Raw genomic sequence first — 12,713 nt, forward strand, 5'->3', positions numbered from 1 at the left:
GGGCTATTTTGGGGTGATTTGGGGGGATTTTGGGTGGGATTTGGGGGATTTGGGGGCTCAGTTTTTTGGGGTATTTTCAGGGGGATTTTGGGGTGATTTGGGGGGATTTTGGGGCTCACCCTGAGCTCGGGGTCCAGGTAGAGCTGGGTGTAGAACAATTGATCGTCGTCGTCGTCCCGGAAGTGCCAACGCTCGACCAGAGCCCACAGGGCCGGGGCGAAGCCCACGAACCCTAAAGGGACCCCAAAACCCTCTGGGTGACCCCAAAAACAGCCCCGGGAGCCCCAAAAACCCAAAAAGGGACCCCAAAAACAGCCCCGGGAGCCCCAAAAACCCAAAAAGGGACCCCAAAAACAGCCCCGGGAGCCCCAAAAAGCCCCTCAGAACCCCCCAAATCCCACCCAGGACCCCCCAAATCCCCTCAGAACCCCCCAAACCCCACCCAGGACCCCCCAAATCCCACCCAGGACCCCCCAAACCCCACCCAGGACCCCCCAAATCCCCCTCAGGAACCCCCAAATCCCACCCAGGACCCCCCAAACCCCACCCAGGACCCCCCAAACCCCCTCAGGACCCCCCAAACCCCACCCAGGACCCCCCAAATCCCACCCAGGACCCCCCAAACCCCACCCAGGACCCCCCAAATCCCCCTCAGGAACCCCCAAATCCCACCCAGGACCCCCCAAACCCCACCCAGGACCCCCCAAATCCCCTCAGGACCCCCCAAACCCCACCCAGGACCCCCCAAATCCCCTCAGGACCCCCCAAACCCCACCCAGGACCCCCCAAACCCCCTCAGAACCCCCCAAACCCCACCCAGGACCCCCCAAATCCCCTCAGGACCCCCCAAACCTCACCCAGGACCCCCCAAATCCCCCTCAGGAACCCCCAAACCCCACCCAGGACCCCCCCAAACCCCCTCAGGACCCCCCAAACCCCACCCAGGACCCCCCAAATCCCACCCAGGACCCCTCAAACCCCCTCAGGACCCCCCAAACCCCACCCAGGACCCCCCAAATCCCCTCAGGACCCCCCCAAGCCCCGCGGGTACCCCCGGAGTTGAGGAAGGGCTTCCCCCCGGGGGGCGCGGGGGGGTAGAGCCGGGCCAGCCCCTCCTGGGGCCAGCAGAAGCCCTCGGCCGCGAACAGAACCCCGGCCCCGGAGCGCCGGAACTTGGCCAGCAGCTCCTGGGGCCCCGCCGCGAACACCACGTCATAGCTGGGGGAGCAACGGGGTCAGGGAGCCCCAAACCGGCCCAAATCACCCCAAAAACGGCCCCAAACCACCCCAAAAACCCCCAAAATCACCCCAAAAACCCTCAAAATCACCCCCGCGAACACCACGTCATAGCTGGGGGAGCAACGGGGTCAGGGAGCCCCAAACCGGCCCAAATCACCCCAAAAACGGCCCCAAACCACCCCAAAAACGGCCCCAAACCACCCCAAAAACCCCCAAAATCACCCCAAAATGGCCCAAATCACCCCCAAAACCCCTAAAATCACCCAAAACCAGCCAAAACCACCCCAAAAACCCCCAAAATTGGCCCAAATCACCCCCAAAACCCCTAAAATCACCCAAAAACCACCAGAATCACCCCCGCGAACACCACGTCATAGCTGGGGGAGCAACGGGGTCAGGGAGCCCCAAACCGGCCCAAATCACCCCAAAAACGGCCCCAAACCACCCCAAAAACCCCTAAAATCACCCCAAAATGGCCCAAATCACCCCCAAAACCCCTAAAATCACCCAAAACCAGCCAAAACCACCCCAAACCCCCCCAAAATTGGCCCAAATCACCCCCAAAACCCCTAAAATCACCCAAAAACCACCAGAATCACCCCCGCGAACACCACATAATTGCTGGGGGAGCAACGGGGTCAGGGAGCCCAAAACCGGCCAAAATCACCCCAAAAACGGCCCCAACCACCCCAAAAACCCCTAAAATCACCCAAAAAACACCAAAACCACCCCCGCGAACACCACGTCATAGCTGGGGGAGCAACGGGGTCAGGGAGCCCCAAACCCCTAAAATCACCCCAAAAACGGCCCCAAACCACCCCAAAAACCCCCAAAATCACCCCAAAATGGCCCAAACCACCCCAAAACCCCTCAAAATCACCCAAAAACCACCAAATTCAACCCCACGAACACCACGTCATAGCTGGGGGAGCAACGGGGTCAGGGAGCCCCAAACCGGCCCAAATCACCCCAAAAACGGCCCCAAACCACCCCAAAAACCCCTAAAATCACCCCAAAAACCACCAAATTCAACCCCACGAACACCACGTCATAGCTGGGGGAGCAACGGGGTCAGGGAGCCCAAAACCGGCCCAAATCACCCCAAAAACGGCCCCAAACCACCCCAAAAACCGCCAAAATCACCCCAAAATGGCCCAAATCACCCCCAAAACCCCTAAAATCACCCAAAACCAGCCAAAACCACCCCAAAAACCCCCAAAATCACCCAAAAAACACCAAAATCACCCCCACGAACACCACGTCATAGCTGGGGGAGCAACGGGGTCAGGGAGCCCCAAACCGGCCCAAATCACCCCAAAAACGGCCCCAAACCACCCCAAAAACCCCTAAAATCACCCCAAAATGGCCCAAATCACCCCCAAAACCCCTAAAATCACCCAAAACCAGCCAAAACCACCCCAAAAACCCTCAAAATCACCCCAAAAACCCTCAAAATCACCCCCGCGAACACCACGTCATAGCTGGGGGAGCAACGGGGTCAGGGAGCCCCAAACCGGCCCAAATCACCCCAAAACCGGCCCCAAACCACCCCAAAAACCCCCAAAATCACCCCAAAATGGCCCAAATCACCCCCAAAACCCCTAAAATCACCCAAAAACCACCAAATTCAACCCCACGAACACCACGTCATAGCTGGGGGAGCAACGGGGTCAGGGAGCCCCAAACCGGCCCAAATCACCCCAAAAACGGCCCCAAACCACCCCAAAAACCCCCAAAATCACCCAAAACCACCCCAAAATCACCCCAAAATTCCCTTTTCACCCCCAAACCCCAAACCCCAAATCCCAAATCCCAAACCCCAAACCCCAAACCCCAAACCCCAAACCCCAAATCCCAAACCCCAAACCCCAAATCCCAAATCCCAAACCCCAAACCCCAAACCCCAAATCCCAAACCCCAAACCCCAAATCCCCCAAACCCCAAATCCCAAATCCCAAACCCCAAATCCCAAATCCCCCAAACCCCCAAATCCCAAACCCCAAACCCCAAACCCCAAACCCCAAATCCCAAACCCCAAATCCCAAATCCCAAACCCCAAACCCCAAATCCCAAACCCCAAACCCCAAATCCCAAACCCCAAATCCCATCCCCCCCCCGCACCTGTCCACGAAGAGCAGCACGAGGCCGCCCCTCCCCCGCAGCGGCTCCAGGGCCCCGCGCAGCCACCGAACCTTCTGCCCCCCCCCGGGGCTGCGCGCCACGTCCCCCCCCCGCCACGGCCGGCCCAGACCCAGCGTCTGCGCCCGCACCGGCAACGGCGGGAACGGCAACAGCGGGAATGTGGGAATGTGGGAATGGGAACAGCGGGAATGGCACCGGGAACAGCGGGAATGGCACCGGGAACGGCGGGAACGGCAACAGCGGGAATGGCAACAGCGGGAATGGCACCGGGAACAGCGGGAATGGCACCGGGAACGGCGGGAATGCGGGAATGGCACCGGGAACAGCGGGAATGCGGGAATGCGGGAATGGGAACAGCGGGAATGGCACCGGGAACGGCGGGAATGGGAACAGCGGGAATGCGGGAATGGGAACAGCGGGAATGCGGGAACGGCACCGGGAACAGCGGGAATGGGAACAGCGGGAATGCGGGAATGGCACCGGGAACAGCAGGAACGGCAACAGCGGGAATGGCACCGGGAATGGGAACAGCGGGAATGCGGGAACGGGAACAGCGGGAACGGCAACAGCGGGAATGGCACCGGGAATGGCACCGGGAATGGCAACAGCGGGAATGGCACCGGGAACGGCAACAGCGGGAATGCGGGAATGGGAACAGCGGGAATGCGGGAATGACACCGGGAATGGCACCGGGAACAGCGGGAATGGCACCGGGAACGGGAACAGCGGGAATGGGAACAGTGGGAATGTGGGAATGGCACCGGGAACGGGAACAGCGGGAATGGGAACAGTGGGAATGCGGGAATGGCACCGGGAACAGCGGGAATGGCACCGGGAATGGGAACAGCAGAAATGGGAACAGCGGGAATGGGAACAGAGGGAATGGGAACAGGAACAGAGGGAATGGGAACAGCGGGAATGGGAACAGAGGGAGTGGGAACAGCGGGAATGGGAACAGCGGGAATGCGGGAATGTGGGAATGGCAACAGCAGGAATGCGGGAATGGCACCGGGAACGGGAACAGCGGGAATGGGAACAGCGGGAATGCGGGAACGGGAACAGAGGGAGTGGGAACAGCGGGAATGGGAATGGGAACAGAGGGAATGTGGGAATGGGAACAGAGGGAATGGCACCGGGAATGCGGGAATGGGAACGGGAATGGGAACAGCAGGAATGGGAACAGCGGGAATCCGGGAATGACAGCGGGAATGGCAACAGAGGGAATGCGGGAATGGGAGCAGGAATGACAGCGGGAATGCGGGAAAATGGGCAACAGCGGGAGAGACAACAGTGGGAACAACAGCGGGAATGCGGGAATTCAGGAAAAAGGACAACAGCCGGAATTCAGGAATCCAGGAAAATGGACAACAGCCGGAATGCCAGCAGGAATGACAACAACGGGAATGACAGCGGGAATCCGGGAAAAAGGACAACAGCCGGAATGCCAGCAGGAATGACAACAACGGGAATGACAGCGGGAATCCAGGAAAATGAACAGCGGAAATTCAGGAAAATGGACAAGAGCCAGAATAGCAACAGCGGGAATGAGAACAGTGGGGAGAGACAAGAGCAGGAATGACAGCGGGAAAAAGGACAGGAAAACAGCGGGAAAACCAGCGGGAACGACAGCGGGAGCAACGGGAAAGACAGCGGGAAAAACGGGAATAACAACGGGAAAAACAGCGGGAAAAACAGTGGGAACAACAACGATGGGGAGAGAGAACAGCGGGAAAAACAACGGGAATGACAACGGTGGGAAAAATGGGAATAACAGCGGGAATGACAGCGGGAAAAACAGGAATAACAACGGGAATGATGGGAAATGTGGGAATAACGGGAATACCAAGAAAAACAACGGGAAAAACGGGAAAGACGGGAAAAACGACGGGAATGACGGCGGGAGTGAAGGGGGGAGGGGTGGGGGATGGGTGGGGGAATGAATGAGGGGAAATGGGGGGGAATAAATGGGGAAAAAAGGGGGGAAAAGGGGAGAAATGGGGAAAAAATGGGGAATAAATGAGGAATAAATGGGAAATAAAGGAGGAATGAATGGGAGAGCAACAGGGAATGAATGGGGAAGGAATGGGAAATAAAGGGGGGATGAATGGGGAAAAAAGGGGGCAGAAATGGGGAATAAATGGGAGGGAAATAGGGAAAAATGGGGAAGAATGGGGAGAAAGGGGCAATAAAAGGGGAAAAATGGGAAATAAACAGGGAAGGAATGGGGGATGGACAGGGAATGAGTGGGGGCGGAAATGGGGGGGAAGGAATGGGGAATAAATGGGGAAGGAATGGGGAACGAAGGGGGAAAATCGGGAATTGCGGCGAGGGAGCAACACGGAATGAATGGGGAATGAATGGGGAATGAATGGGGGGAAATGGGGGGAATAAATGGGGAAAAAAAGGGGAAAAAGGGGGCGGAAATAAGGAATGAATAAGAAATAAACGGAGAATTATGGGGAATGAATGGGGAAGGAATGGGGAATGAATGGGGAAGGAATGGGGAAGGAATGGGGAGTGAATGGGGGGGAATGGGGGGGAAATGGGGGGAAATAAATGGGGAAAAAAGGGGGAAAAAGGGGGTGGAAATGGGGAATGAATGGGGAATAATGGGGAATGAATGGGGAAGGAATGAGAAATAAATGGGAAATGAATGGGGGAAGGGTGGGGAATAAATGGGAAATGAATGGGAAATGAATGGGAAATGAATGGGAAATGAATGGGGAATGAACGGGGAATGAATGGGGAATAAATGGGGAACGAAGGCGAAAAAATGGGAATGGCGGGGGAGCAACGTGGAGTGAATGGGGAATAAATGGGGAATGAATGGGGGGGAATGGGGGATGAATGGGGAATGAATGGGGGGGAAAATGGGGGGGAATAAATGGGGAAAAATGGGGAAAAAAGGGGGAAAAAAGGGGGCGGAAATGGGGAATGAATGGGGAATGAATGGGGGGGAATGGGGGGAATGGAGAAGAATAAATGGGAAATGAATGGTGAATGAATGGGAAATGAATGGGGAATGAATGGGGGGAATGGGGGATAAATGGGAAATGGATGGGGAAATGAATGGGGAATGAATGGGGGGAAATGGGGGGGAATAAATGGGGAAAAAAGGGGGAAAAAGGGGCGGAAATGGGGAATGAATGGAGAATAAATGGGAAATAAATGGGGAAAAAATGGGGAATAAATGGGGAAGGAATGGGAAATGAATGGGGAATGAATGGGGGGAATGGTGGGGAATAAATGGGACATGAATGGGGAATGAATGGGGAATGAATGGGGAATGAATGGGGAAGGAATGAGAAATAAATGGGGAAGGAATGGGGGGAATGGTGGGGAATAAATGGGAAATGAATGGGAAATGAATGGGGAATGAATGGGGAATGAATGGGGAATGAATGGGGAACGAAGGCGAAAAAATGGGAATGGCGGGGGAGCAACGTGGAGTGAATGGGGAATAAATGGGGAATGAATGGGGGGGAATGGGGGATGAATGGGGAATGAATGGGGGATGAATGGGGGGGAAATGGGGGGGAAAAAATGGGGAAAAATGGGGAAAAAAGGGGGCGGAAATGGGGAATGAATGGGGAATAATGGGGAATGAATGGGGAATAATCGGAGAAGGAATGGGGAATAACGGGGAATGAATGGGGAATGAATGGGGGGGAATGGGGGGAATGGAGAAGAATAAATGGGAAATGAATGGTGAATGAATGGGGAATGAATGGGGAATGAATGGGGGGAATGGGGGGGAATAAATGGGGAAAAAAGGGGGAAAAAGGGGGCGGAAATGGGGAATGAATGGAGAATAAATGGGAAATAAATGGGGAAAAAATGGGGAATAAATGGGGAAGGAATGGGAAATGAATGGGGAATGAATGGGGAATGAATGGGGGGAATGGGGAATGAATGGGGGGAATAAATGGGACATGAATGGGGAATGAATGGGGAAGGAATGGGGAAAAAACGGGAATAGCGGCGAGGGAGCAACACGGAATGAATGGGGAATGAATGGGGGCAAATGGGGGGGAATAAATGGGGAAAAAAAGGGGGAAAAAGGGGGTGGAAATGGGGAATGAATGGGGAATAAATGGGGAATGAATGGGAAATGAATGGGAAATGAATGGGAAATGAATGGGGAATGAACGGGGAATGAATGGGGAATAAATGGGGAACGAAGACGAAAAAATGGGAATGGCGGGGGAGCAACGTGGAGTGAATGGGGAATAAATGGGGAATGAATGGGGGGGAATGGGGGATGAATGGGGAATGAATGGGGGGGAATGGGGGGGAATAAATGGGGAAAAAAGAGGGGGGAAAAGGGGGTGGAAATGGGGAATGAATGGGGAATAAATGGGGAACAAATGGGGAAAAAATGGGGAATGAATGGGGAAGGAATGGGGAATGAATGGGGAATGAATGGGGGCAAATGGGGGGGAAATGGGGGGGAATAAATGGGGAAAAAAGGGGGAAAAAGGGGGTGGAAATGGGGAATGAATGGGGAATAATGGGGAATGAATGGGGAAGGAATGAGAAATAAATGGGAAATGAATGGGGGAAGGGTGGGGAATAAATGGGAAATGAATGGGAAATGAATGGGAAATGAATGGGAAATGAATGGGGAATGAATGGGGAATAAATGGGGAACGAAGGCGAAAAAATGGGAATGGCGGGGGAGCAACGTGGAGTGAATGGGGAATAAATGGGGAATGAATGGGGGGGAAAATGGGGGGGAATAAATGGGGAAAAATGGGGAAAAAAGGGGGAAAAAGGGGGCGGAAATGGGGAATGAATGGGGAATGAATGGGGAATGAATGGGGAATGAATGGGGGGAATGGGGGATAAATGGGAAATGGACGGGGAAATGAATGGGGAATGAATGGGGGGAAATGGGGGGGAATAAATGGGGAAAAAAGGGGGAAAAAGGGGCGGAAATGGGGAATGAATGGAGAACAAATGGGAAATAAATGGGGAAAAAACGGGGAATGAATGGGGAATAAATGGAGAATTATGGGGAATGAATGGGGGGAATGGGAAATAAATGGGGAAGGAATGGGGGGAATGGTGGGGAATGAATGGGAAATAAATGGGAAATGAATGGGAAATGAATGGGGAATAAATGGGGAACGAAGGCGAAAAAATGGGAATGGCGGGGGAGCAACGTGGAGTGAATGGGGAATAAATGGGGAATGAATGGGGGGGAATGGGGGATGAATGGGGAATGAATGGGGGATGAATGGGGGGGAATAAATGGGGAAAAATGGGGAAAAAAGGGGGAAAAAGGGGGCGGAAATGGGGAATGAATGGGGAATAAATGGGGAACAAATAGGGAAAAAATGGGGAATAAATGGGGAATGAATGGGGAATGAATGGGGAATGAATGGGGGGGAAAATGGGGGGGAATAAATGGGGAAAAATGGGGAAAAAAGGGGGAAAAAGGGGGCGGAAATGGGGAATGAATGGAGAATAAATGGGAAATAAATGGGGAAAAAACGGGGAATGAATGGGGAATAAATGGAGAATTATGGGGAATGAATGGGGGGAATGGGAAATAAATGGGGAAGGAATGGGGGGAATGGTGGGGAATGAATGGGAAATGAATGGGAAATGAATGGGGAATGAATGGGAAATGAATGGGGAATAAATGGGGAACGAAGGCGAAAAAATGGGAACGGCGGGGGAGCAACGTGGAGTGAATGGGGAATAAATGGGGAATGAATGGGGGGGAATGGGGGGGAATAAATGGGGAAAAATGGGGAAAAAAGGGGGAAAAAAGGGGGCGGAAATGGGGAATGAATGGAGGATGAATGGGGAATGAATGGGGAATGAATGGGGAATAATCAGAGAAGGAATGGGGAATAACAGGGAATGAATGGGGAATGAATGGGGAATGAATGGGGGTAAATGGGGAATGAATGGGGGGGAAATGGGGGGGAATAAATGGGGAAAAAAGGGGGAAAAAGGGGGCGGAAATGGGGAATGAATGGAGAATAAATGGGGAACAAATGGGGAATAAACGGGGAATGAATGGGGAATGAATGGAGAATTATGGGGAATGAATGGGGAAGGAATGGGGGGAATGGGAAATAAATGGGGAACAGGGGATGAATGGAAAAGCAACAGGGAATGAAGGGGGGGTGAAATGGGGGATGAATGGGGAAAAAATGGGGAAAAAAGGGAGTGGAAATAGGGAAAAAAGAGGGAGAAATGGGGAAAAAAGGGGAAATAAATGGGGGGAAATGGGCAATAAACGGGGAAAAAATGTGAAAAAACGGGAATAGCGGCGAGGCAGCGACGGGGAGTGAATGGGGAATGAATGGGGAATGAATGGGAAATGAATGAGGAATAAATGGGGAATAAATGGGGAATGAACGGGGAATGAACGGGGAATGAACGGGGAATGAATGGGGAATGAATGGGAAATGAATGGGAAATGAATGGGAAATGAATGGGAGAGCAACAGGGAATGAATGGGCAAAGAACGGGGAAAAAAGGGGGCAGAAATGGGGAATAAATGGGGGGGAAATAGGGGAAAAAGGGGGGAGAAATGGGAAAAAAGAGGAAATAAGTGGGGGGAAATGGGGAAAAAATGAGGAAATAATGGGGAATAACAGGGAACGAACGGGGAAGGAATGGGGGATGAATGGGTGGGGAATAAATGGGGGAAAAGGGAGCGGAAATTGGGAATTAATGAGGAATGAATGGGGAATAATGGGGGAAAAGAGAGGGGAATGGGGAATAAATGAGGGGAAATAGGGGAAAAAGGGAGAGAAATGGGAAAAAAGGGGAAATAAATGGGGAAAAGTGGCAATAAATGGGAAATGAATGGGGAATGAATGGGGAATGAATGGGGGAAATGGGGAAAAATTGAGGAAAAATGGGGAAGAAGAGGGAAAATGGGGAAAAAATGGGGAAAAATGGAGAAAAACGGAAAAAATGGGGGGAAAATGGGGGAAGAAATGGGGGGAAATGGGAGGAAATGAGAAAAATGGGGAAAAATGGGGGAAGTGAGGGAAAAATTGAGAAAATGGGGGAAAATGGGGGAAAAAATGGGGGAAATGGAGAAAAATGGGGGGAAACGGAGAAAAAATTGGGCGAAAGGGGGAAAAAATGGGGGAAAACGGGGAAAAAAAAGGGAAAAATGGGGGGAAATGGAGGGAAATGGGGGAAAATGGGGAAAAAATGGGGGAAAAATGGGGGAAATGGAGAAAAATGGGGAAATGTGGAAAAACGGGGAAAAATGAGAGAAAACGGGAAAATGGAGAAAAACGGGAAATGAGGAAAAACCAGGGAAAAACGGGGAAAAACAGGGAAAAATGGAAAAATGGGGGGGAAATGGGGGAAAAATGGGGAAAAACGGGGAAAAATGGGGAACAATTGGGGAAAAATGGGGAACAATTGGGGGAAAAATGGGGAACAATTGGGAGAAAACGGGGAAAACGGCAGGAAAACGGGGAAAAATGGAGAGAAATGGGGGGAAAATGGGGAAAAATGGGGAAAAATGGGGAAAAGGGGGGCGGCAGCAGGAGGCCAAGGGGGGGGGAGGGGACAGCGGCAGGAAGGGGAAAACGAGGAGAGAAAGCCCCAAAAAAGGGGAAAACAAAGAAAACAAAAGCAAACGTTAAAAAAAAGGGGGGAAAAATTCAAATTTGAACAAAACCTCCCAAACAAAACCAGGACTAAAGGCAGAAATAAACAAATAAACAAACAAATAAATAAATAAATCCCGACCACCCCCTCCCCCCCCCCCCCTCAGGGCCCCTCCCCCAGCTCGGCCCCTCCCCCCCCGCCCCCCGGCCCCCCCCGGTTTCCCCTCCCCCCCCACCTGGACGCTGTAGTTGAAGGTTTGGGCCGATCTGAGGAACCTCCGGTAGCCGTCCGTGGCCTCCGTGGCCACCGTGAGCACCAGCAGCTCCTCTGGGGGGCACGGGGGGGTCAGAGCCCCCCCAAATGACCCCTGGGACCCCCCCCAGTGACTCCCAAAGTGACCCAATGACCCCTGGGACCCCCCCAGTGACCCCCGGGACCCCCCCAGTGACCCCTGAACTGACCCAATGACCCCTGGGACCCCCCCAGTGACCCCTGAACTGACCCAATGACCCCTGGGACCCCCAAAGTGACCCCCCCCCAGTGACCCCCAAAGTGACCCAGTGACCCCTGGGACCCCCGAAGTGACCCAATGACCCCTGGGACCCCCCCCAATGACCCCTGGGACCCCCGAAGTGACCCCTGGGACCCCCCCCCAGTGACCCCCAAAGTGACCCAATGACCCCTGGGACCCCCGAAGTGACCCCTGGGACCCCCCCAGTGACCACCGAAGTGACCCAATGACCCCTGGGGCCCCCCCAGTGACCCCTGGGACCCCCCCAGTGACCCCTGAAGTGACCCAATGACCCCTGGGGCCCCCCCAGTGACCCCTGGGACCCCCCCAGTGACCCCCGAAGTGACCCAATGACCACCGTGAGCACCAGCAGCTCCTCGGGGGGGGGGGGGGGACATGGAGCTGGGAGCCCCCCAGGACCCTCCCAGTGACCCCTGACCCCTCCCCACTGACCCCCAGTGACCCCTGACCCCTCCCCACTGACCCCTGACCCCTCCCCAGTGACCCCTCCCCCCCTCCCCAGTGACCCCCACTGACCCCTGACCACCCCAATGACCCCTGACCCCTCCGCAGTGACCCCCACTGACCCCTCCCCCCCTCCCCAGTGACCCCCACTGACCCCTGACCACCCCACTGACCCCTGGCCCCCTCCCCACTGACCCCCAGTAACCCCTGACCCCTCCCCACTGACCCCGACCCCCCTCCCCAGTGACCCCCACTGACCCCTGACCCTCCTCACTGACCCCTGACCCCTCCCCAGCCCCTCCCCCGCCCCCCGTTCCCGCTCACCGTTCCCGGAGGGGCTCGGGCCGCTGCCGGGGGAGGTCCCGGGGGGGTTTTGGGGGCAGCTCTGGGGGGTCCCGGGGGGGTTTTGGGGGCAGCTCTGGGGGGTCCCGGGGGGGTTTTGGGGGCAGCTCTGGGGGGTCCCGGGGGGGCTCCTCAGCAGCAGCAGCAGCAGCGGCACCGCCAGCGCGGCCATGGCGGGGCGGGGGCGGGGCCTACGCCGGGGGGCGGGGCCTCCCGCCGCGCCTCAGCCAATCCGCGCCCGCCGCTCCGCCCCCTCCGCCAATCAGCGCCGGGGGGCGGGGCCAGGGCCGGGGTGCCACGTTGCCAGGAGTTTAAAAAAAAAAAGGGGGCGGGGCTTCGTGAGGGGGGGGAAGCCACGCTCAAGATGGCGGCGGGCGGAAGGGGCGGGGCTTGGCGCCGCGCTCAATATGGCGGCCACGGG

The 12,713-nt window shown here is 55.1% G+C and overlaps 1 protein-coding gene across 1 annotated transcript in view; it reads right to left on the reverse strand.

The window, feature by feature from the left end:
- The window catches only part of LOC309584519 (multifunctional procollagen lysine hydroxylase and glycosyltransferase LH3-like), a gene marked incomplete at both ends in the record, with an annotated part of 48,820 nt that extends 36,356 nt beyond the window's left edge, over positions 1 to 12,464 (reverse strand). Inside the window, 5 exons of the mRNA XM_082300563.1 lie at positions 120 to 232; positions 1,052 to 1,218; positions 3,361 to 3,497; positions 11,210 to 11,299; positions 12,450 to 12,464. Coding sequence (XP_082156689.1) covers positions 120 to 232; positions 1,052 to 1,218; positions 3,361 to 3,497; positions 11,210 to 11,299; positions 12,450 to 12,464 — 522 coding nt within the window. The remainder of the gene's footprint in view (positions 1 to 119; positions 233 to 1,051; positions 1,219 to 3,360; positions 3,498 to 11,209; positions 11,300 to 12,449) is intronic.
- Positions 12,465 to 12,713: the final 249 nt, after the last annotated feature.

Source organism: Coloeus monedula, assembly GCF_965178545.1.
Source record: "Coloeus monedula genome assembly, chromosome: 40".
NCBI lineage: Eukaryota > Metazoa > Chordata > Aves > Passeriformes > Corvidae > Coloeus > Coloeus monedula.